Below are 26,240 nucleotides of genomic sequence, written 5' to 3'. Positions count from 1 at the left end.
TAGGATTCTGGTTAGAACTGCAAACCCTCAGATCCCCATCTCAGCCAGATTTGGTGAAAGAGAAGCTCTGGAGTCACTTGTGAATCTGCGTTTTTCAAAAGTCCTCTAACTGATTCTAAAGTCTAAGCAGCGCTGATCCATCTGGCTTCCAGACCGCCTTCTCTAAAGGAGCGATCAGCGGAGCGGGGGATCAAATGTTAGACACGCAGAAACTAGAGGGCAGCGCGCCTCCCTAGGACACCCTCCCCGTACGGGCAGCTTTGCCCGGACCCCCCGGCTGGGTGGGGAGGGGCGGCCGGACGGGGCGGGCCTGAGGCTGGCGTCTCCGCCTCTTCAGCGTTCGGCTCCCTTTTCCTTTCCTTCTTTCTCCTCTCTTCCCTTCCTTCCGCCTGGAGCGATGGAGCCGGGGCGCCGGGCGGCCGCGGCGCTGCTGGCGCTGCTATGCGTGGTATGCGCGCTGCACTCGGGGCGCGCCCAGTACGAGCGCTACAGCTTCCGCAGCTTCCCTCGGGACGAGCTGATGCCGCTCGAGTCGGCCTACAGGCACGCCCTGGACCAGTACAGCAGCGAGCACTGGACGGAGAGCGTGGGCTACTTGGAGATCAGCCTGCGACTGCACCGCCTGCTACGGGACAGCGAGGCCTTCTGCCACCGCAACTGCAGCGCGGCACCGCAGCCCGAGCCCGCCGCCGGCCTCTCGCGCTACCCGGAGTTGCGCCTCTTCGGGGGCCTGCTGCGCCGCGCGCACTGCCTCAAACGCTGCAAGCAGGGCCTGCCGGCCTTCCGCCAGTCGCAACCCAGCCGCGAAGTACTGGCGGACTTCCAGCGCCGAGAGCCCTACAAGTTCCTGCAGTTCGCCTACTTCAAGGCAAGTCCGCTCGCCCCGCCCCACGCCCAGGCCCCGCCCCGCGCCGCGCCTAGGCCCCGCCTACCGCGCTTAGGCCCGCCCCTAGACCCCTGCCTGGTGCAGGCGTCCTGGGCCCGGTCGCACCGCCTTTTCTAGACCTGCTTCTCCCGCACTCAGCGTAGCTAAGGGAGGCCTTCAAATCTTCTCCCTCGTATTCTATTTCATAGATAAAGATGAAAAATACTTTTCTTGAAGGGTGGTTCTGAGGCAGAGGATGTGTATCTAACGACTAGCACAGTGTTATTTGAAGACAGACTTCTGTTTTTAGTAGATACCATCAAAATCCCTTTTCTCGAGTGAGTAGGGCAGAAGAGGACCTGCGGGGCCGGTCAGTCTCTTTTAAAGAGGAACTTAAAAGGGCAGGGCTCCTTGGAAGGACACTTGCCTGCCTGGAGGAGGAGAACCTGAGCGCTGTGATTCCTCAGGGCTGGCGCTCTCCGCTGGCTTTCATCTACAGTGTAACGCGGTTGTCTTCCTCCTTTTTGTCACTCTTTGCATTACGTCTGTGATTGCTGGCTAAAAATAGCCACAAATTGCAGTTGTCTACCCTCTAGGTCCTTACACGGGGGACCCTGAAGTTTTAAGAATGGGCTGAATTCCCTGTTAACTGGATAAAGAGGCTTTAGCTTGGCGGGTCTTCAATGGGTTTTGCCAAGAGAGCCCTCTTAAAACGATTTGGTAAACTCTGTGTCTTTGGGCTGCGATATCTGCTTTTCGTATTTCTCTGAAACGGGTCCACGTGTATGTTGCATTCGTATGGGCCATAAAATAGCACAAAACCCTAAATAGGAGGAAAAACTGGGTTATTTCTACGGCTGCTACAGCTTTATATAAAGTATCAGATTAGTGAATGTTTGTCCTAGCAAAAAAAAAAAAAAAAAAGAAAAAAGAAAAAAAAACCAAAACAGTTTTAAAATAGACCAGGGATGAGATTAATACATTTCCGGGACTCAGAAATGATGACTGACTCATACAAGCACTATATTTTTACTCTGAAAAAGACTCATTTAATCCTCTTTTTTTGTAGAGCTTTTGGCACATACAGTATGAGCCAAATTTGAGTCACATAATCAGGGGGGAAACGTTTTATTTTTAAACCTGGAGAATAATGGAAGCTCTGATTTCTTTAAAACACGGATGAATGTGAACCGAGGCAAAAGGGGAGGAACAGTTAATTCAGGGTGACCGGAAGGCAGGGGTTTCGTCCATTGTGGCATCCGCAAAGGCTAGGAAATTCATAACTTCTCTTCAAACCATTTACAGGTCTTGTGACACTTACTTAAAGTCAGTAAAGGGAATTCCACGGCGGTCAGGTGGTTAGGGCTATGCGCTTCCACAGGGGTCTAGGGGGGTTTGGGGGAAGGAGGGGCCGAAGAGGAGGCGAGGGGCCGGGGGCGGAGGGGGTACAGGGAGACAGTCCCACTCCAGGCCACTAGATGGCATTCCTCAGACATCAGCACGGACATCTGCAAGTCTGTGCTTATCACCACCCGCCACTCCATGGCAGGCTCTGCCATTATCTCCAAATGACTAGGCTCGCGTTTCTGGGGCAGTTTCTGCCCAGGCTATTTGTTGCCCTTTGATTCTCAGAAATCCAGACCGTGCCAAATATCCCTTTATTTTCTCTCCCCAAACAGAATTCCCTAATTCCTGCCCCCGAGGGTCCCTCTGGATTGGCTGAAGGAGTCTCCCTGCACATGTATGGGTTCCCGCGCCTCCCTCCCCCAAACTGTGCTGTGATGTCGGAGCATGGAGGCGCCATGACATCCATGGTGGGGAGGGGCCCTCTGTTTGCTGCTCGTGTGTCCACACAGGGAGGTGTCCGTATCCCTTTCTGCGAGCCTTTTCACTCACCTCATGGCACCGCCTTCCCTGAAGACTTCTGGGCTCGGCCTGCAGGTACCGAACCTGAGGATCAAGGGCTACAGACCTTGCTGCCCCTGCAGACCCCAAGGAGGGAGTTTTTTCTAGCCTAGAGGATTCCTCTTCCTCCTCCTTGGGTTTGGGCATGCTGACTCTTAGTTCCCCAACCAGGGATGGAACCGATATCCCCTGCAGTTGAACCTGGGGTCTGGAACCGACAGGGAAATCCTTCCTGTGTCTTCTTCTTCCAGGCCAGTCAGCTTCTTCCTGCAGTTTCCTCTCTCAGTTTCCTCTTCTTCACATACTTGCCAAGTTCTCTAAGGAGTACAAGGGGTCTGGTCATACTTCTATGTCCTGACCTCCCCTGAGGCAGTGAGACTCAGAATCAGCTGATCACCACCGAATGGGGAGAAAAGAGGGGGAAAGAGAGGGAAACATAAGTTAATTTCATGACAATATTATGTAGTCGTGATGTCCTGTCTATGTCACTGGTACTTACCAAGTCCTGCCTTGTCCTAAGAACTCTGCCAGCTGCCAAGAATGCAGAAGACAGGATGATGTAAAAGAGGCTCGTGGTCCAGTGGTTAAGACTCCTCACTCCCAATATAGAGAGCCTGGGTTTGATCCCTGGTTAGGAAACTAGACCCCACATGCTGCAATGAAGACCCAGCACAGCCAAATCAATTAATTAATTAAATATATATACTTATATACCCTGATAAATATATACCTTGATAACTCAGCTGATAAAGAATCTGCCTGCAATGCAGGAGACCCTGGTTCGATTTCTGGGTTGGGAAGTTCCCTTGGAGAAGGGATAGGCTACCCATTCCAGTATTCTTGGGCTTCCCTGGTGGTTCAGCTGGTAAAGAACCCGCCTGCAAGGCGGGAGGCCTGGGTTGGAAAAATACCCTGGAGAAGGCTACCCATTCCAGTATTCTGGCCTGGAGAATTCCATGGACTGTATAGTCCATGGGGTCGCCAGGAGTCACACATGCCTGAGTGACTTTCACTTTTACTTTCATATATCTATATATATATATATTTAAGAGTCTCTTGATTGAGGTCGTGGGGAAAGGGAGGACTCGAACGTATAGGCAGGAATCTTCCTCCAGCCCCTCAAGACTCGCTTCCTAGAACAGCACCTGTGCTGTAGAGGCTCTCAGCAAATAAGAGAGTGGATGAGTGAATGAGGAGGTGGTGGGGGTCCTCGGGAAGATGAAACAGAGGTTCTGTGAGAGACCCAGGAAAATACTGATCTATCCGTCAAGGTGCTGGAAGAAAAGATGTGATATAGTCGTACGGGGTAACGGGAGGAATACTTATGAATAAGGCGGTTACTTACAAAAGCTGGTGACAGTGGAGTGTGACCCACCTCCCAGGCCAGAAGGGGTAATGTGGATGGAGAGAGACTAGCTGGAGAGACCCTCCACTGAGAAGGGCTGCGACCTTCAATTAAGGGAGCGCCCTTGCAGGGAAGGAGCCAGGACGAAAACAGCGCAGCCTTATTCTCTTCCCTTTCTTCAGTCTCCTGTTGGGCATCTGTTGGGGCTGAACCCACTGAAAGCTGGAGAGCAAGGGAGTCCACAGGGACAGCCCATACGCCAGCCTCCTGGGCAGGGCAGGGTGGAGACAGCAGAGTAGATCAGGGCAGGCACAGAGGGTACATCGGCTCACCCACAGGGAATGAACCCTCATGCCTTGTGGCTGGACCAGGTATGCTGGGCCTTGGAAATCACTGAGCCCTTAGCTGGAAACACTGTGTAGAAACACAAAATTGCCTAAGGACTGAACAGACGTTCTTGTTTTACAGAAATCACGCTCACCACCCACTGAGTAGCGCTTGTCTCTCTTCTCTGGACTTTAGGCAAATAATCTTCCGAAAGCCATTGCAGCTGCTCACACCTTTCTACTGAAGCATCCTGATGACGAGATGATGAAGAGAAACATGGCTTATTACAAGAGCCTGCCTGATGCCGAGGACTACATTAAAGACTTGGAAACCAAGTCTTACGAGGTACATTTGGGTTTTTACACAGTGGTTAGTTGCAGTGTGAATTTTTGAAGAAGTGTATCTTAGTGAACAGCTATTGACACTGAAGGACGGATAAGTGATTTTTGATGACATTTAATGAGTATTATGACAATAGAAATGACTACCTTGGGATTTCCCTGGTGGTCTAGTGGTTAAGACCTCGTACTGCTAATCCAGGGGGTGCAGGTTTGATCCCTGGTCAGGGAACTGGATTCCACATGGTGTGCGGTATGGCCAAAAAATTTAAAAAAGAAGAAAAAATTATTGCTTTTTTAACACCAAGTTGATCCATTTAAGAATGCAATTTTACATTGCGTAGTAATTTTAAAGTCACTTTTTTTTTTCCTTTAAATGCTACATTTTAGAAATATGGTCATTTGATCATTCAGTTTTAAGATGGTATAAAAATGGGTCTTGGAAAAAAAAATGGGTCTTGGAAATCATCTGAAAATGACTAGGAACAGAAGAAACAGGAAGTAGGTCTTCATCTCTAATGCAACCAGGAAACATGTATTTTTATACACACACACAGCACATATCTCAAGATGGAAGGGGAATAAGGTTCGAGGAGGACAGACTCGACAGGTTACAGGATATTTGCGTCTGGGCATCTGCAGGGGGGAATTCTGAGGGGAGTGAGTGAGGACAGTAAGAAGAGGACGAGTCCAGAGCATTTGCTGCTGCCGGGGCCTGTCGTGTCTGGGCTCCAGGTGTGTGATACCAGTGGGGCAGGAGCAGGGGTTGAAAACAGAGGGATGGGTTGGAAGTGCCCACCGGAGCTCCTAGAGCCTCAGGTCTGACTCTTGGGTTTCCCATCGTGGGACCAGACTGCAAGCTCACTTTTTCGCTGGCGGTGACCCTCAAACATCGTGGGCAAAGTCTCTTTTCTGGAGCCCATCTGGTTTCCAGGGAAGAATTCCCCAGCCTTCTGCAGGGCTGGCGGAGTGTCTGAGAGCCAGTCTGGGGAGAGGGATGGCGGTCTCATGGCTGAGTTGGAGGCCTCACCTGTTCCTGGGTGTCAGCCCACACCTCAGCTTGACTGCTGTGCCCGCTCCCTGGGCCTTCAGCCTTTATGGGTAGAATCTCTAGAACAGACTGGGAAGGCGTGGTCCCTTAGGGGAGCAGATGGCTGCTGGCGGGGGAAGCCGGACTCTAACAGCTAGGTTCAGACTCTCAGCCCAGTGTTCCATCCCGCACCTCCTGCCGGCTTCTGTGGTCCCTGGTGCCTGCAGGCGTCTATGCGTTGTGTAGCTCACCTTCTGTGAGGACCCTCCGCTCTGATCTTTCGGCTTTCTGTCTTTCCAAAAGTTGTTGAGATCTCTATCTGCTGCTTGCTCCTTTCCTGATCTCCTGTAAGAAGAATTGATCCCCTTTTACTTTCTTCCCTGTTATTGTTCACTGGGGAAAAGAGTTGTGGGCATGTGGCCATCACATTGTGCTTAGGGGCATCCTCTCTGTAGAGCTTTGTTTGTTTTCTTTTATTTATTTGGCTGGTCGGAATCTTTCACTGTAGCTCGCAGGCTCTGGGGCATGCAGGCTCAGTAGTTGTGGACTTGGGCATGTGGGATCTTAGTTCCCTGACCAGGGGTGGAACCCCTGTCCCCTGCATTGGAAGGCAGGTTCTTAAGCACTGGACCACCAGGGAAGGCCCTCTGCAGGGCTCTCTCTCTGCTGCCACCTGCCATTTCTGCAGAGCCAGCGGTCTGGTATTTCTGCTTCCCCTGCCCCACACTCCCCTTCCACCCCCCCCCCATCCATCTCCAGGCAAAGCTTCAGTTCTTTGCCTGTCTTGCTTCCAGGGGATGCTGCCTGCCCAGGAGATATAAGGAGATCCACCTTCCTAACCTTAGGCTTTAAGTTGGGTGAAAATTCCAGGTCCCAGGGGTGACCCTCAAATACCCTCCTTGCAGAGCAGCTGAAAACAAAATTCCCAATGGAGAGCCACATGTATATTTCAAGACCTGTCCTGGCCCCTCCAAGTTAGCAGGTTTCTTCATGTGTCCAAGATCTCTTCTTATTTCTGGTGAAGATGAAGCTGCTTCCTCAGCCCTAGTTATCCCTGGTACCTGGTAGAGGCAACAGGTAGCAGGAATTCCTTGATGTTTCCTCTGGGTGGCGTGTGGCTGCCCTACCCAGGAATTCATGCAGACATGTGGAAACTCCGAGTTTATACTCTGCTGTTAGGGCAAGGGGTGTCTGACACTTCCTTTAGCTTATCTTTTCCTTGAATTGATTTTTAAAATCAGCTTTATGGAGGTGTAATTTATTTAAAACTAATCTAATTTTAAGTGTATAATTCAATGAGTTTTGACAAATGTGTGCAGTCATACAACTACCACCACAATCATACAGACATTTTCTTCTCCCCTAAAAAGTTCCTGCATAAAAAAAAAATTGTTTTAAATTTCCCTCATACCCCTTTGCAGTCATGCCTTTGCCCCTGACCCCTGGCAGCCACTGCTCTGGTTTCTGTCCCTGGTATTTTCCTTTTTTCCTTGATTCAGACTTGATTTTATTATCAAGCATCTGCTAATTTTTGAGTTAAATAAAATAACTGTACCACTGTGAACAGGGTAGAAAAATCTAGATGTAGGTAAGTCACTGATTGCCTTCCTAGGTGGGGAGAAGTTGCTGTGTAGCACAGGGAACCCAGTCTGGTGCTCTGTGATGACCTGGGTGGATGGAATGGGGGAGGAGGGAGGCTAGAGAGGAAGAGGATGTAAGTATAAGTATGGCTGATTTGCCTTATTGTATAGCAGAAACCAGCATAACATTGTAAAAAAATTTTTTTAATTAAAAAAAAAAAAAGAGTGAGCATGGTTTGTCTGGAGTGAATGAGAGTCAAGCTTCATGATAATCTGATTCCTTTTGGGAGGACAAGTCTGTCTCTCTTCATGTCTGGACCTTCCTTGACTTCTCTCGGCTTTCCAGAGCCTGTTTTTTTGTTTTGTTTTTGATTGATTTACAATATGTCAGGTGTACTGAAGAGTGATTCAGTCATACATACGTGTACATATATATATGCCAAAGCCTTTGACTGTGTGGATCACAATCAACTGTGGCAATTCTGAGAGAGATGGGAATACCAGACCACCTGGCCTGCCTCTTGAGAACCTGTATGCAGGTCAGGAAGCAACAGTTAGAACTGGACATGGACCAACAGACTGGTTCCAAATAGGAAAAGGAGTACGTCAAGGCTGTATATTGTCACCCTGCTTATTTAACTTCTGTGCAGAGTACATCATGAGAAACGCTGGACTGGAAGAAGCACAAGCTGGAATCAAGATTGCCAGGAGAAATATCAATAACCTCAGCTATGTAAATGACCCCACCCTTATGGCAGAAAATGAAGAGGAACTAAAAAGCCTCTTGATGAAAGTGAAAGAGGAGAGTGAAAAAGTTGGTTTAAAGCTCAACATTCAGAAAACGAAGATCATGGCATCCGGTCCCATCACTTCATGGGAAATAGATGGGGAAACAGTGGAAACAGTGTCAGACTTTATTTTTTTTGGGCTCCAAAATCACTGCAGATGGAGACTGCAGCCATGAAATTAAAAGACGCTTACTCCTTGGAAGAAAAGTTATGACCAACCTAGATAACATATTAAAAAGCAGAGACATTACTTTGCCGACTCAAGTCCGTCTAGTCAAGGCTATGGTTTTTCTTGTGGTGATGTATGGATGTGAGAGTTGGACTGTGAAGAAGGCTGAGTGCTGAAGAATTGATGCTTTTGAACTGTGGTGTTGGAGAAGACTCTTGAGAGTCCCTTGGACTGCAAGGAGATCCAACCAGTCCATTCTGAAGGAGATCAGCCCCGGGATTTCTTTGGAAGGAATGATGCTAAAGCTGAAACTCCAGTCCTTTGGCCACCTCATGCGAAGAGTTGACTCATTGGAAAAGACTCTGATGCTGGGAGGGATTGGGGACAGGAGAAGAAGGGGACGACCGAGGATGAGATGGCTGGATGGCATCACTGACTCGATGGACGTGAGTCTGAGTGAACTCCGGGGGTTGGTGATGGACAGGGAGACCTGGCGTGCTGCGATTCATGGGGTCGCAAAGAGTCGGACACAACTGAGCGACTGAACTGAACTGAACATATATATATAAATATATACATGTATATATATATATTTAGATTCTTTTCTGTTATAGGTTATTACAAAATATTGAGTATAGTTCCCTGTGCTATACAGTAGATCCTTATTTATCCATTTTATATTTTATAAGATCTTATGGAAAAACCCAAATGAACTTTTTGCCCAACCCAATACATAGTAATATGTAACTGTTAACCCCCAATTCCCTATATATCCCTCCTGGTCCCTTTCCCCCTTGGTAACCATAAGTTTGTTTCTCTGTCTGTGATTCTACTTCTGTTTTGTATATAAGGTCATTTGTATCATTTTTTTAGATCCCACGTATAAGTGGTATCATGTGATATTTGTCTTCGTCTGACTGCATTCAGCACGATAATCTCTAGGTCCATCGACATTGCTGCAAGTGGCATTATTTCATTCTTTGTTATATATGTATACATGTACCACATCTTTATCCATTCATCTGCTGATGGACAGTTAGGTTGCTTCCACGTCTTGATTATTTTCAATAGTGCTGCTGTGCACATAGTGGTGTATGTACCTTTTAGAATTAGAGTCTTCATTTTTTTTGAACGTACGTCCAGGAATGGGATCGCAGGATCATATGGTAGCTCTATTTTCAGTTTTTTAAGGAACCTCCATACATCGTATGTTCTCCATAGTGGCTGCCCCGATCGACATCCCTCCCTTTTCTCCACACCCTCTCCAGCGTTTTTTATGTGTAGACTTTTCGCTGATTCCAGAGCCTGTTCATCCGAGCTGTGCGGGCCTACAATGGCGAGAACTGGAGGACGTGCATCACCGACATGGAGCTGGCCCTTCCTGACTTCTTCAAGGCCTTCTATGAGTGTCTCGCTGCCTGCGAGGGCTCCCGGGAGATCAGGGACTTCAAGGATTTCTATCTTTCCATCGCAGGTTGGTAGTGGGTTGTATCCTTGACATAAAGGACACGGCTGCCCCTATAGGTTCTACATGCTTTCTAGGGGACTCGGGTAGCCTCTGAAGAACTTTTGAGCGTAAATGAGAGTGGGTTAACTGGGGTGGCTGACACAGACGTGGATTAGCCTCTGACTTGGCTGGAGCTTCTAGAGGAACAGTGAGTTTGGTGTTCAGACACAGGCCTGTGGAGAAGGTCTGTTTCATCAGTCCTAGTTGACTGAAGATTTCCACAGGCTTGTAGAAAAATAAAACTGAGCCCCAAAGCATCTCACACCTCAGCTTAGGGAGATAACTTTGATTATGGCAGTTTTTCAGCATGCAGAGTCTGCATGCTTGATCACTAAGTCATGCCCGACTCTGCAACTCCAGGCACTGTAGCCCGCCAGGCTCCTCTGTCTGTGGAAATTCCCAGGCAAGAATACTGGAGTGGGTAGCCATTTCCTTCTCCAAGAGTGGAGAGTATAATTAGTGATCACTAAGGCAACTTTGGTGGCTCAGACGGTAAAGGACCTGCCTGTAATGCAGGAGACCCAGATTCGATCCCCGAGTCAGACAGATCCCCTGGAGAATGAAATGGCAACCCACTCCAGGACTCTTGCCTGGAAAATTCCATGGGCAAAGGAGCCTGGCGGTCTACAGTCCATGGGGTCACAAAGAGTCAGACACGACTGAGTGACTAACACATATCCACAAGGTAACTTTTGGGGAAAAAAAGAAAACATTTTCTGATGATAAAATAATGCATGCTTATTTTAAGAAGTTTGGAAAGCACAAGAGAGAGTAAAGAAAGAACATTGAGGTCTTCCCTGGTGGTCCAATGGTTAAGACGCTGAGCTTCCCCTGCAGCGGGTACCAGTTCAATTCTGATCCTGGTCAAGGAACTAAGATCCTGCATTCCTTCAGGCTTGGCCAAAACAAGAAAAAGAAAATTGAAAACACATAAATAGCTCTAGGGATTTTCTTTAACCATTAGTGGGCAGCAGTGCTCCAGAGGATAAGAAATGGCCAAGAGATGTCTGTAAGTGGTTTGGGAACACAGACCCTCAAACTGCCCCTTGCAGGAAGAGGCCCCAGGTCAGATAAGTCTGGAATTGGTGTGAGGGTTGTCTGCTGTTTTACAGTTGTTGAGTCCAGAATAGTGGTTTGTTGTTGTTGTTTTAGTAAATTTTTGCCTATGAAAATCTTTTTCTACAGGGTACCTTTATTTTTCGTAACAAAACGTTTTTATTGTGGAATATTTCAAGCATATACAAAATACAGAAGAGTGTGAAGAAAGCCCACTTACCATGACTCAGTTTCCCTATTGTCAACTCATGGCAGAGTGACATCTGAAAACCCCCCTCTTCCCTCTCACGTTATTTTAAAGCAAATCCCAGGTGTTCCCTCATTTCGTTTGTCTTGTTTCAATAGATACCTCTAAAAGATAAGAACTCTTTTTTTTTTTAACATAACCACCAAACTATTATACCTAAAAGAATTATAACAACAGTTCCTTGATCTCATCATCAAATATCCAATGTCCCAGTCATCTTAGAAATGGCATAAATATGTGTGTGTGTCCCTTACATTTATAATTTGTAGGTTTGAATCAAGTTCAAAATAAAGTCCACACATTGCACTCGGTTAGTTTCTTAATCTTTCACATTGCTGTGTGGCCATCATCGCCATCCATCTGCAGAACTTTTTCATCTTCTCAGACTGAAACTCTGTACCCATTAAACACTAGTTCTCAGGACCTCCCCAGTGGTCCAATGGTTAGGACTCAGCATTTTTCACTGCTGAGGGTACAGGTTCAATGCCTGGTCAGGAAACAAGACTCCCAGCTTGGCCAAAAAAAAAAAAAAAAATTGAAGTGTAGTCAATTTGCAATGTTGCGTTAGTTTCAAGTGTACAGCAAAGTGGTTCAGTTATACATACACACACACACACACATTTTTTCCAGATATAATTTCCATTATAGGTTATTACAAGATATTGGGCAGGGTTCCTTGTGCTATGTATACAGTGCCTGGTGTGCCTGCTCGGTCATGTCTGACTCTTTGCGACCTCGTGGACTGCAGCCCCCAGGCTCCTCTGTCCATGGGATTCTCCAGGCAAGAATACTGGAGAGGGTTGCCATTTCTTTCTCCTGGGGCTCTTCCTGACCTAGGGATCAAACCCTTGCTTCTTGCCTCTCCTGCGTTGACAGGCGGCCTCTTCACCAGCCGAGCCCCCTGGGGAAGCCCCCCTATATACAGGAGGTCTTTGTTGTCTACCTGTTTTATACGTGGCAGTGTGTATCTCTTACTCCCAAACTCCTGATTTTTTCCCCCACCTCCCAAGCCCAGTGCTTCTTGTCCTCAGGGGAAGGGCTAGGATTTAGACCCAGGTGTTCTGACTGTGGTCTCGCCTCTTAACCCGTGAAATAGTGTCTCACCTGAGGGGGTTACCCTGGATTAATACTTAATCTCAAACTTTATTTTTGATAGTTAATATAAGCGCATATTATCGCGTGTCAAAGACAAAGGGATATAATGTGAAAAACGTCTCCTGCTTTCTCAGTTAGGTCCTGACTAGAAAGAGAAGTGCTTTCCAGTTCCCCAATATAATTACTGTTGAAATTAATAATTCACGGACAGATGCTTCCAGACTAGGACAACTTGCTGTCCATCAGATTCTCTATTCTCCAGCCCCTCACCCCTGACCATGCACTGATTTAGCACAATGTTGAGAATTCTTGCCTGAATCTTTTTTTCCTATAAAGGTTATGTGAATATAAAACCACTTTCCCCTTTATTTTTGTGCCTGCTTCTTCCATACAGAATACATACCCTACATTACACACTATTCTGTTTTATGCTTTTTCCACTTAACAGTATATTCTAACTAGTAGGTAGAGACTGTGTCATTCTTCTCATGCTGCTGAGTACTCCGTTGTGGGTCAGGGGAAGAGTGTGCTACTGTTTATTCAACCATCTGGTAGATGTTTGGGCTGCTCCAGTCTTTTGCTTGGGCTTCCCTGGAGGCTCAGCTGGTAAAGAATCCACCTACAATGCGGGAGACCTGGGTTCAATCCCTGGGTTGGGAAGATCCCCTGGAGAAGGGAAAGACCACCCACTCCAGGATTCTGGCCTGGAGAATTCCATGGACTGTATAGCCCATGGGGTCGCAAAGAGTCAAACACGACTGAGCAACTTTCACTTTCTTTCAATCTTTTGCTATTATATCTACTACTGTACTGGGGAATTTTAGTGGGTTTCTTTTTTGTTGTTGTTGTTGTTTGCTAACTATGGAAATGTGTTTGCAAAGTCAGCATCAGTGGGATTGATGGTTCAGGGTGAATGTTTCAGTAAATTATTTGGTATTTTAAGGTACTGTTTTGTATTCCTACCAACCAGGGAGAGTGCCTTCTCCTCCACAGTCTTGCTGGCAAAATGTGTACCATCATGCTGGACTCTGAAAGGAGGAAAGGGAAGGGCTGAGGACCATGCTGGATTTAGGGACCAGCCCCAGAAGTAGTATCCGTCAGTTGTTAACTGTCCACATTTCATTGGCTCAGTTAGTCATATGGCCCCAGCTGAACTGCAAAGGTGGCTGGGAAATGTAGTCTTCCACATCTTTCTATGTGACTGTATTTGGCCACCTCACGCGAAGAGCTGACTCACTGGAAAAGACCCTGATGCTGGGAGGGATTAGGGGCAGGAGGAGAAGGGGACGACAGAGGATGAGACTGCTGGATGGCATCACCGACTCAATGGACATGAGTTTGGTTGAACTCTGGGAGTTGGTGATGGACAGGGAGGCCTGGCGTGCTGTGATTCATGGGGTCACAAAGAGTCGGACACGACCGAGTGACTGAACTGACTCTCTTTTACGACCTATGTGGATTCTGTTGTTTGTATGTACCATAACTTCTTAAACACCATCCTACTGATTGGCATTTGGGTTACTTTCAAGTTTGTTTGCTTATGTGTGCCCCAGTCTAAAGAAAACTTTCCCAGAAGGAGACTACTGGGTTAGAGAATATGTGTATTTTAACTTTGATAAATTTTGTCAAATTGTTCTCCAAAAAAATTGTTCCTTTTTTGCTCCTACCAACAAAATATGAGACTGTGAATCTTGATATTCTCTCCCTAACACTGGGTGTTGTCAACTTTTAAACATTTTGCCAACTTAATAGCTTACATTATTTTAGGCTTTCTTAATTACACATAAGGTTAAGGTCTTTTCACGTTTATTAGCCCCTTTTATAATTTCTGTTAGCATCTTTTTGGCTATTTTTATAGCGAGCATTTGTCTTTTTCCTATTGATTTAGCGTGCTTTGTGTATTAAAGATTTTGGCCCTTTATCATAAGTGGTGCAAATATTTTACTTTTATCATTTTATCATGATCATTTTGGCCTTAATTGTTTTGGGGGTGGGGCAGAAGTGGCATAAAGAAGAGAATGAATGCATTGCCTGAAAATCTGTGTCTTCTTTCAGATCATTATGTGGAGGTCCTGGAATGCAAAATGCAGTGTGAGGAGAACCTCACCCCCGTCATAGGAGGATATCCAGTGGAGAAATTTGTGGCCACCATGTATCATTATTTGCAGTTTGCTTATTATAAATGTAAGTACTCATCTTCTAGGCAATCTGGGTAAGGTACTAAGACTCAGCTTCTGCCTCAGTGCAGAGTACTAACCTTGTAAGATTGTCTTGAGGATTAAATGAGTTGGTAGACGTGGAATGCTTATGGAATTCACACACTGGCACAGGGCAAACTCTATATAACTGGTGTTTTTGTTTATTAATCTTTTTTTTTTTTTTTGACTGCTCCATGCAGCTTGCAGGATCCTAGTTCCCTGATCAGGAATGGAACACCCTGTAGTGGAAATGTGAAGTCCTAACCACTGGACTGCAAGGGAATTCCTTTTAGAAATTCCCAATGGCTTCCCTGATAGCTCAGTGGTAGAAGATTTGTCTGCAATGCAGGAGAGGCAAGAGATGCAGTTTCTATCCCTGAGTGGGAAAGATTCCCTGGAGGAGGAAATGGCAACCCACTCCGGTATTCTTGCCTGGAAAATCCCACGGACTTAGAGGAGCCTAGCGGGCTATGGTCCATGGGGTTGCAGAAGAGTCGGACACAACTGAGCGATTAAACCCCCACCACTATATATATCATTATTGCCCTTCCTCCACACCATTGACCTTTCCAGACTCTTAACCCTAAGATCATTGCAGTTGATCCTGCCTTGAACTTGGAGTTTCTCGATCAGAACCTTCCAGATGGACAAAGGGCTCACATGGGGGAGAGAGAGGAATTCAGACTTCAAAGCCCCAATTTCCTGCCTTCCCTTCTTTCCCTGTAACCAAGATTGCCGGGGGCCACTTGCTTGAGCAGCGTGTGCCCTGGCGGTTCAGTGATGAGCATGGGACGTTGCTAGGGTCATTTGCTATGGGGAAGACTCTGCTCTCCTGATGACATATCTGGTCTGTGGGCAGGAGTCTGACTAGCTTCCCTGAGGCTGTCTTTCAGACTCGGGTGGCTGGCCATGGTGCCTCAGGGATTCTTGGAGGACTGACAGGTGACTTTGGTTTCCACAGCCCTCCTCCCCCGCTGTGAGTATCTTGTTCTTTGTGGAGTTCCCTCTGCCCACCTACCTGGTAATCCCACCTCGTCTCCTCTCCAGGACACACCAGAGGCCTTGCCTGTGGAAGGTCAAAAAAGGGGAAAAAAGGAAAGAGAAGAATTTTGCTTCATTCCCTCTCTCTTTCTCTATTTTAATTTTTTAACTAAAAAAATTTAAACTTTTGCTGCTAATCAAGATGATTCCTTTGTTCCTAAAAAGTCTCTGATACTGACATTTACACCATGCTTTTCTGAGGAAGGTAACTGCCTCTCTCAGCAGTGAACCTGATCTTCACCAGCCTGAACCCCATCTAAATGTGCAAAGAAATGGCCCGAAATGGCCCTTGGTTGGGACATTTCTGAGACCAGCAAGAGGCCGAGGACTGTTTTAAAGAGGTGTCTTTCTCGTGTCCTCTTTCGTGGAGGGAAGGGTGAGTTTATTCGCCACTGTCAGCCTGGCATAAACTGGTAAAGGATTCTTCAGCAGAGAGGACAAGATTCTACTTCTGTGTAATGTGTGGACACGCTTCCCTACCAGGCAGCACCAAGCTCACAGCATGTTCCAGCAAATATCTGTTGACAGCATTCTAGTGTGGAGGGGCGGTCTTCTACCGGACAATGTCTTTGCTTATGAAGAGCCTTCTTTTTAAAAATAAGTATTTGGTTTAAGGTAACTGTTTTTTTTTTTGTTTTCCCCCCTAAAAAGGCTTGTAGTATAGGTTTAATGCAATAAACTAGACATCACAGAGATATACAGAAAAACGTCAAGCACGTCACCCATTCTAATCTCCCTGCTCCCTCTCACCCGACCCCAGATTTAACTACTGGCTTACATTTATCCACACTCAGAAAGATCTTATTTTAATGAGAATTACAGAAAATTATGTACTTTTTTTAAAATTTCTGAAGATTGAAAAGCATAATAGAAAGGATGGTATAATAAACTAGGGGGTGCGTCCTAAGTTGCTTCAGTCGTGTCTGACTCTCTGTGACCCTGTGGACTGTAGCCCGCCAGGCTCCTCTGTCCATGGGATTCTCAAGCAGAATTCTGGAGGATCAAACCTGGTCTATTATCTCTCCTGTATTGGCAGGTAGGTTCTTTACCAGGGAAGCCCAATGGACTAGGGGTGACTATCACCCAATTCAAACATTTATCAACACATTGCCGAATCTTGGGTTTAGTTTCTACATGTTCTGTTAGATGAAAATACAGCTGGTGTTTTTGTTTCATTTTCATGAGAGGCTGTGCCAGCACTTCACTGAGCTAATTGTGATGCACATTGAAACTTGGATCTTCCAACCACTGAGCAGGCTGGGTTCAGTGGCAACACGCCAGAACACTGGAGTTCAGCACTGTACTGGACACGTCCAGGCTCTGGCAACTCACTGGTCACGCCTCTGAAACCTTTACTTGCTCTAAAAACCACCGGGCATATCAGAAACTGACAAGGACAAAAGAGCTAAAAAAACGAGATTTCCAGCATTTATTGCTGCTCTGCAAGAAATCTTTGTTTTCGGGAATATAAATAAGCACTGTGAGAGAAATGTAACTCTTAAAATTGGCTTCTTGAAAGTCAGCCCTGTTTTGAATTCTTTTTCCGAGACCCACACCAGGACACTTCTTGGGGGCAGATGTCATTTCCAGCCCCACAGACTTGTGAATAGCAAGTGTCCGTGTGTGTGTGTGAGTTGCTCAGTCGTGTCTGACTCTTTGCAACCACATGGACTGTAGCCTGTCGGATTCCTCTGTCCATAGAATTCTCCAGGCAAGAATACTGGTGTGGGTTGCCAATTCCCTTCCCCAGCGCATCTTCCCAACCCAGGAATCAAACCCCAGTCTCCTGCCTTGCAGGCAGATATTTTTATCCCCCGAGCCACCAGGGAAGCCCAGGAAGTGTCTGTAAGCAAGGGTTTTAAAGTTGTAGTTATGGGAAGTGGACACAAGGGGTCAGCACTTCTTCATACTCAGGTCTGGTTACCTGGGCATCCAGAGCCTTAAACCAGTTTTCCTGGGTTGTCAAGGAGAGCTGAATATAGGAGAAGAAATGGCCTGAGGCTTGTGTCTCATTCCTTCTTCCCACTGACCTTTCACATCACGAAGAAATCCCAGCCCCGGCAAAAGGGCCAGGCTGAGGGTGCTGTTGTCCAGAGGTGGGACAACTAACTGAAGGAGGCTGGAGTCAGGAACCAGCCACCAATTCATGTGGAGACTTTTTCAAGCTCTTCCAGCCCAGCGGTCCACCAATCTTTGGGTGCACTGGACCTGGAACAGCTTTTCAAGGGGCTGGCTGAATCTGGATCATGGTCCCATCTGAGGCAGACTTGGCACCACAGGTCCGAAGGTCTCTGTGGCTCATCCTCCCCAGCCCAGGGCCCCAAGGCCCGAGGGGATGTGGTAAGCCCTGCTTTTTTTTTAGATTGACAATGTTGTGTTTTAGCTGTATAGCAACTTGATTCAGTTATGCTGGTTTTCAGATCCTTTTCCTGTATAAGATGTTACAGAATGTCGGGCAGGCTTCTGTGTACTATAGAGTAGGCCCTTTTTTGTATCTGTTAATCCCAACATCCTAATTAATCACTACCACCCTAATTTCTTTGGGAATCATACGTTTGTTTTTTAACTCTGTGAGTCTCTTTGTGTTGCACAAATTAATTCGTTTGTATGAAGTTTTAGATTCTGACTGTAAGCAGTCTCATGCGATGCTTGTCTTTCTCAGTCAGACTTCCTTCCCTGTTTTGATCGTGTCTGGGTCCATCCATGTGGCACCATTTCAGCCTTTCTATGGCTGAGTAATATTCCACTGTATACTTGAGCTGCCTCTTCTTTTCTGTTCGTCTGCCGATGGACACTGTGATGGCTTCCATGTCTTGGCTGTTGTAAACAGGGCTGCACTAAGCATAGGGGTGCATGAGTCTTTCAGAATTCTGGTTTTCTTCGGTTATTCACGCAGGAGTGGGGTGGTGGGATCATATGCCAGCTCTGTTTTTAGGTTTTTGAAGAGACTCCGTACTGTTCACCAGAGTGCCTCTTACTAATTTACATTCCAGACGGCAGTGTAGGAGGGTTTTCTGTGTCCCGTGCTATCTCCACATCTATTGTTTCTAGACGTTTTGCTGATGGCCATTCTGACTGGTGTGAAGTGATATCTCCTTGCAGGTCATACTTGCATTTTTCTAACAATAGCCTCGTGGAGCATCTTTTCCACTTTTTTTTTTTTTTTTAAACCATCTGAGTGAAAGTTACCTCTTGAAATTGGCTTTTTGAAAGTTGGCCATGTTTTGATTTTTTTTTTTTTTTTGCCCTACCCCAGGTCATTTCTTGAGAAAGAAAGAAAGAAAGTGAAGTCTTTCAGTCTTGTCCAGACTCTTTGCAACCCTGTGGACTGTAGCCTGCCAGGCTCCTCTGTCCATGGGATTCTCCAGGCAAGAATACTGGAGTGGGTTGCCATGCCCTTCTCCAGGGGATCTTCCCAACCCAGGGATCGAACCCGGGTCTCCTGCATTGCAGGCAGATGCTTTATCCTCGAGCCACCATTTCTTGAGGGCAAGTGTCATTTCCAGCCCCACAGGGTTAGTGAATAGAAAGGGTCCACACCCCAGGTTTTTTTAAATTAAATAAGTTGTAGTTGTGGGATGAGGCCACAAGGTGGCAGCACTACGTCACGCCCCCGTCTGGTCACCTGGGCAGACACAGCCTCAGGAAAGTCTGTTCCTGGGTTGTCAAGGAGAGCGCTGTGTGGGAGAAGAAATGCCCAGGGGCTGTGTCTCTTTCATTCTACCCCTTCTTTCCCTTCACCCCACGGAGAAATCCCAGCCCCCTGCAAAACCACTCTGCCGAGGGTGCTGTCATCTGAGACTGGTACCGAGTTCCCTCACCAGGACACGTCCAGGAGACTGTTAGCAAGCTCCTCCAGCCCAGAAGTTCCACCAGTCGTTGGGTGCCCTGGGCTTCACGTAGCTTCTGAAGAGCCTGCCTGCATCTGGAGATTGTGGTCCCATCCTGAGGGGACCAGGCCCTACAGGTCCAAGGGGCTCTGCTTTGATGGCACGTAGTCCGCAGCTCCCTCAGCCCCGTGGGAGGCCAGTCTTGAGACCCAAGCCTCTCAGGCTGCGGGGATGGACACCAGCCCGGGTCCCCACGGCCTGAGGGCAATATGGTAGGCCCCGCTTTTCCTTTTCATGTAATTTTTAGTTTATGGGGACTTACAGTGTTGTGTTTGAGGTGCACAGCGACTTGACTCAGTGGTACACATACACATAGATGTATTGTTTTTTGGATCCTTTCCCCTCGAGGGTAGTTAGAGTGTTGCACAATTTCCTCGGCTATACAGGAAGTCCTTTTCGACCCTCTGTATTATGTATATGAGAGTGTATCTATTAATCCCAACCTCCTAATTCATCCTTCCCACCCTAATTTGCCCTTTGGAAATCATGTTTGTTTTGAAACTCTGTGAGTCTCCTTGTGTTACATAAATGAATTCATTTCTGTCAGTTTTGGGGTTCCAACTGTAAGTGATCGCATACGATACTTATCTTTCGCAGTCCAAGTTACTTCACTCAGTGTGATCACGGCTAGGCCCATCCACATGTCTGCCAGTGGCATCATTTCATCCTGTCTTACTGTTCCGTCGCTCGGTCGTGTCCGACCCTTCGTGCCTCTGTGGACTTCAGCACACCAGGCTTCACTGTCCCTCACCGTCTCTCCTTTCTTATGGCTGAATAATATTCCCTTGTATATACAGGCCACATCATTTCCTGCTAACGATGGACACTGTGGAGGCTCCCATTCCTGGGGTGTTGTAAGCAGTGCTGCACTGAATGTTGGGGTGCACGTGTCTTCTGAAATTCAGTTTTCTCCACTTGCACACCCAGGAGTAGGGTGGCCAAATCACATGCCCCCTCTATTTTTATTCAATAGTTTTGAAAGAACCTCACGATTTTCTCCAGAGTTCCTGTTACCAGTTCACATTCACAAGACCGTGTAGGAAGGTTCTCTTTGTTCCATCCTGTCTCTGAGTTTACTGTTTGTAGATGTTTTGCTGATCGCTATCCTGACTGGTGTGTGTTGGTACCTCCTCATGGTTGTGGTTCACATTTGTCTAGTTTAGAGCATCGCGTCTTTTTCATGCGTTATTGTTTCAAACAGTAAGAGTTAAATTTACATTTTGAAGCAGGCTGCTTGAAAGTCGACCTTGTTTTGACTTTTTTCCCCCGTGATCTACCCCAGGGCATTTCTTGAAGGCAGGTGTTATTTGCAGCCCCGTGGGGTTATTGAAGTCAGAGTGTCCATTAGCCTAGGTGTTTTAAATCTGTAGTAAAGAGAACCGGCCACAAGGAGGCAGCACTTCTTCACACCCAGGTCTGGTTTACCCGGGCAGCCAGAGCCTCAGAAAAGTCGCCTTCCCGAGTTGTCAAGGAGAGCGGGATGTGCCGAAAGAAACTCCCAGTGCTTGGGTTTCATTCCTTCTTCCCTAACCCTTTTACCCCACGGAGAAATCCCAGCCCCTGAAAACCCGCAGCGCTAAGGGTGCTGTCGTCGGAGGCTGGTGGTAGGAACCCCAGGACATGGGGAGGGACCAGGTGACTTTTCCAAGCTCTTGCAGCTTGAAGAGTTCACCAGTCTTTAGGTGCACTGCGCTTCCTGTGGCTTTTAATGAGCCCACCTGGATCTGGAGATTATGGTCTAATCGGTAGGACTCCAGGGACTACAGATCCGAGGGGTGCTGCTTTGCTGGCACACAGCTCCCAGCTCCCTCAGCCCCATGAGAGACCAGTCTTCAGACCCTAGCCTGCTCAGATCCCCCAGGCCCTAGGGGAATATGGCAGGCACTGGGTTTTTTAATATTTTATCTTAGATGGAGTAGAATTTTACTATTGAATGTTTTAGGTATACAGCATCTTGATTCAGTTGTGGACGATTTTTTCTTTTTTTTTTTTTTTTGATCCTCTTCCCTTATATTAGAGTGTTGAGCACAGTTGTGCTATATAATAGGTCCTTCTAGATTTCCTCTTTGGGCATCATATGTTTGTTTTGTAACTCTGTGAGTGTCTTTGTTCTGCATATATGAACTTGTGTCAGTTTTCAGATTCCACCTGTAGATGGTCTCATATGACACGTGTATGTCTCAGTCTGATTGGCTTCACTGCAGATGATCACATCTGGGTCCGTCCACATGGCTCCCAGTGGTGTCGCTGTCTCTCTCTTTTGGCTGAGTGACATCCCATCGTACACGCGTGCCACATCTTTTTCTGTTCACCTGTCGATGGACGCTGCGCTGGCTTCCATGCCTTGAGTTGTAAGCAGCGCTGCACTGAACGTTGGGGTGCGTGTCTTTTGAAATTTAGTTTTCTCAGATTATACTCCCAGGAGTGGCATGGGTCCTTTTCCCTGCTTTATTTTCAGTTTTAAAAGAACCTCCACACTGTTCTCCAGAGCTTAGGAGGGTTCCCTTTGCTCCACCCTGTCTCCACATTTACTGTTTATAGATGTTTTGCTGATGGCCATTCTGACTGGTTTGAGCGGTTACTTTCTTGCAGTTCTGATTTGCATTTTTCTAATAACAGCTTTGTGGGGCACTTTTACCACTGTTTTTTTGTTTTTTCTTTTCAAACAGTGTGATTGAAATTTACATCTTTAAATTGGCTTCTTAAAAGTTGGCTCTATTTGATTTTTTTTTCCCTGACCTTCCCTGGGCATTTCTTGAAGGCAGGTGTTATTTCCAGCCCTGCAGGATTTTTGAAGGCAAGTTCAGTTCAGTTGCTCAGTCATGTCCAATTCTTTGCGACTCCATGGACTGTAGCACGCCAGGCTTCCCTGTCTATCACCAACCTCCGGAGCTTGCTCAGACTCATGTCCATCAAGTCGCTGATGCCATCTGACCATCTCATCCTCTGTCATCCCCTTCTCCTCCTGCCTTCAGTCTTTCCCAGCATCAGGGTCTTTTCCAATGAGTCAGTTCTTTGCATCAGGTGGCCAAAGGATTGGAGCTTCAGCTTCAGCATCAGTCCTTCCAATGAATATTCAGAGTGGATTTCCTTTAGGATTGACTGGTTTGAGCTTCTTGCAGTCCAAGGGACTCTCAAGAGTCTTCTCCAACACCACAGTTCAAAAGCATTAATTCTTCGGCACTCAGCTTTCTTTATGGTCCAACTCTCACATCCATACATGACTACTGGAAAAACCATAGCTTTGACTAGACGGACCTTGTCAGCAAAGTAATGTCTCTGCTTTTTAATACGCTGTCTAGGTTGGTCATAGCTTTTCTTCCAAGGAGCAAGCATCTTTTAATTTCATGGCTGCAGTTACCATTTGCAGTGATTTTGGAGCCCCCCAAAATAAAGTCTTTCACTGTTTCCATTGTTTCCCTATCTGTTTGCTATGAAGTGATGGGACTGGATGCCATGATCTTAGTTTTTTGAATGTTGAGATTTAAGCCAGCTTTTTCATTCTCCTCTTTCACTTTCATCAAGAGGCTCTTTAGTTCCTCTTCGCTTTCTGCCATAAGGGTGGTGTCATCTGTATATCTGAGGTTATTGATATTTCTCCCGGCAATCTTGATTCCAGCTTGTGCTTCATCCAGACCGGCGTTTTGTATGATGTACTCTGCATATAAGTTAAATAAGCAGGGTGACAATATAGCTTTGACATACTCTTTTCCCAATTTGGAACCAGTCTGTGTTCCATGTCTGGTTCTAACTGTTGCTTCTCAACCTGCATACAGATTTCTCAGGAGGCAGGTGAGGTGGTTTGGTATTCCCATCTCTTGAAGAATTTTCCAGTTTGTTGTGATCCGTACAGTCAAAGACTTTGGCGTAGTCCATGAAGCAGATGTAGATGTTTTTCTGGAACTCTCTTGTTTTTTCTATGATCCAACAAATGTTGGGAATTTGATCTCTGGTTCCTCTGCCTTTTCTAAATCCAGCTTGAATATCTGGAAATTCTCAGTTCACATACTGTTGAAGCCTGGCTTGGAGAATTTTGACTATTACTTTGCTAGCGTGTAAAATGAGTGCAATTGAGTGGTAGTTTGAACACTCTTTGGCATTCTTTCTTTGGGACTGGAATGAAAACTGACCTTTTCCAGTCCTATAGCCACTGCTGAGATTTCCAGATTTGCTGGCGTATTGAGTGCAGCAATTTCACAGCATCATCTTTTAGGATTTGAAGTAGCTTAACTGGAATTCCATCACCTCCAGTAGCTTTGTTCGTAGTGATGCTTCCTAAAGCCCACTTAACAGTGCACATAAAAGCCTGTTTTAAAGTTGTAGTAAAGATAAATGACCACAGGAGACAGCACCACTTCACATGCAGGTCTGGTCACCTGGGTAGCCGGAGCGTCAGAAAAGTCATCTCTTGGGTTGTCAAGGAGAATGTTGTCTGAGGTGTCCAGCAAATTGGTTCAATGATGCACACACATAGATGTATTGTGTTTTGGATCCTTTTCCCTTATGGGTTAGTGTTTCACAGTTCCCTGTGCTGTACAGGAGGTCCTTTTTAATTTTCTATATTATCTATATGAGAGTGTATCTGTTAATCCTAACCTCCTACTTCATTCCTCCCACCCCAATTTCCCCTTATAGAATCATACATTGGTTCTGAACCTGTGAGTCTCCTTGTGTTACATAAATTATTTGTATCAGTTTTTGGGTTCCAACTGTAAGTGATCTCATACAATATTTGTCTTTCTCAGTCCGAGTTAGGTCCATCCAGGTGTCTAGGTCCATCCAGATGGCTGCCAACGGCATCACTTCACCCTTCCTTTTGGCTGAGTACCACGCCATTGTATATGTGGGCCACGTCGTTTTCTGTTCATCTAATGGTGGGCACTGCTGTGGCTTCCATTCCTGGCTGTTGTAAGCAGCGCTGCACCGAATGTTGGGATGCACTTGTGTTTTGAAATTCCGTTTTCTCCTCTTGTACAGCAGTGGGGTGGCCAAATCATATGCCCACTCTATTTTTATTCAGTAGTTTTCAAAGACCTCACGATGTTCTCCAGAGTTCCTGGAGATTTAAATTCACAAGAACATTGCAGGAAGGTTTCCTTTGCTCCACCCTGTCTCCGCATTTACTGTTTGTAGACATTCTCCTGATGACCATTCTGACTGGTGCAAGTTAATACCTCCTTGTAGTTCTGATTGACATTTATCTAGTAATAGACATTGAGAGCATCTTTTTCATACTTTGTTTCAAACAGTATGAGTGAAATTTACATTTTGAAGCAGGTTTCTTGAAAGTCGACCTTGTTTTGACTTTTTTTCCTGTGGCCTACCCTCAGGCATTTCTTGAGGGCAGGTGTCATTTGCAGCCGGGCAGGGTTATTGAAGGCGAAGTGTCCATAAACCTTGGTTTTAAAGTTGTAGTAATGAGAAACAGCCACAAGGCGGCAGCACTTCCTCACACCTAGGTCTGATCACCTGGGCAGCCAAAACCTCAGGAAAGCCAGTCAATTCCTGGGTTGTCAAGGGAGCAGAAGGTCCCAGGAGAAATGCCCAGGGGCCTGTGTCTCGTTCCTTTACCCCTTCTCCCCACAGACAAATCCCAGCCCCTGCAAAACCACTGTGCTGAGGGTGATGTCGTCCAAGGTTGGTGCTGAGTTCCCTCACCAGGACACGTCCAGGAGACCTGCTGGCTTCTGGAAACTCTTCCAGCCTGAGGGCCCACCAGTCTTTGGATGCTCTGGGCCTCATGTAGCTTCTGAAGGGCCCGCCTGCATCTGGAGATTGTGGTCCCATCCAGAGGGGACCAGTCCTTACAGGTGCAAGGGGCTCTGCTTTGATGGCATGTAGTCCCCAGCTCCCTCAGCCTCCATGAGAGTCCAGTCTTGAGACCCAAGCCTCTCAGGGTGCTAGGATGTGACACCTGCCCAGGTCCCCATGCCCTGAGGGCAATATGGTAGGCATTGCTTTTTTTTATGTAATTTTAAAAAACTTTAAATATAACTGAAATAGAACTGATTTATACCATAGTGTTTGTTGGAGCTGTACAGCAAATTGGTTCAGTCATGCACACACATGGATGTATTGTTTTTCAGATCCTTTCCCAGTAGTTTTACAGTGTGTTTCACGGAGTTCCCTGTGGTGTATAGTAGGTCCCTCTCGATTATCTGTTTATTATATATAAAAGAGTGCATCTGTTAATCTTAACCTCCTAATTCATCTCTTCTGCCCTAATTTCCCCTTTGTGGATCATAAGTTTGTTTTCCAACTCTGTGAGTCTCCTTTCGTTGCATAAATGAATTATTATTTTCTAGATTCCAAATCTAAGTGATCTCGTATACCATTTGTCTTTCCCAGTCTGACTTACTTCACTTGGTATGATCATGTCTGGGTCTGTCAGTGTGGCTGCCAGTGGCATCATTTCATCCTTTGTATGGCTGAGTAATATTCTGTTGTAAACATGTGGCATCTCTTCTTTTTCCATTCATCTGTCGATGGACACTGTGGTGACTTCCCTGTCTTGCCTGTTGTAATCAGGGCTGCACCAAGTGCTGGGGTGCGCTTGTCTCTCAGAATTCTGGTTTTCTCCAGTTACACGCCCAGGACTGGGGTGGCCCAATCATATGCTAGCTCTATTGTTAGTTTGTTTAATGAACTTCCACACTGTTCTCCAGAGTGGCTGATACCCAATTTACATTCGCAACAACCTGGTTGGAGGATTCCCTTTGCTGCACTCTGCCTCTGCATTTGTTGTCTGTATACAGACCATTTGCGGATGGCCATGCTGACGGGTGTGGGGTGATTCCTCCTTGCATTTTTGATTTGCCTTTCTCTAATAGTAGTCATATGGGTATATGTCACATACATG

General features: G+C 46.5%; 1 protein-coding gene across 1 annotated transcript in view; it reads left to right on the top strand.

The window, feature by feature from the left end:
- The first annotated feature begins 306 nt into the window (after nt 1-306).
- LOC120867860 (cartilage associated protein) overlaps nt 307-26,240 on the top strand; it is a 39,583-nt gene continuing 13,649 nt past the window's right edge. The window contains exons 1-4 of the mRNA XM_040246310.1: nt 307-868; nt 4,638-4,787; nt 9,650-9,821; nt 14,308-14,436. Coding sequence (XP_040102244.1) covers nt 398-868; nt 4,638-4,787; nt 9,650-9,821; nt 14,308-14,436 — 922 coding nt within the window. The 5' untranslated portion in view covers nt 307-397. The remainder of the gene's footprint in view (nt 869-4,637; nt 4,788-9,649; nt 9,822-14,307; nt 14,437-26,240) is intronic.

The sequence above is a fragment of the Oryx dammah genome, unplaced genomic scaffold (genome assembly GCF_014754425.2).
Source record: "Oryx dammah isolate SB20612 unplaced genomic scaffold, SCBI_Odam_1.1 HiC_scaffold_9, whole genome shotgun sequence".
Taxonomy (NCBI): Eukaryota; Metazoa; Chordata; class Mammalia; order Artiodactyla; family Bovidae; genus Oryx; species Oryx dammah.
This window is presented reverse-complemented; position numbering and strand designations above follow the sequence as displayed.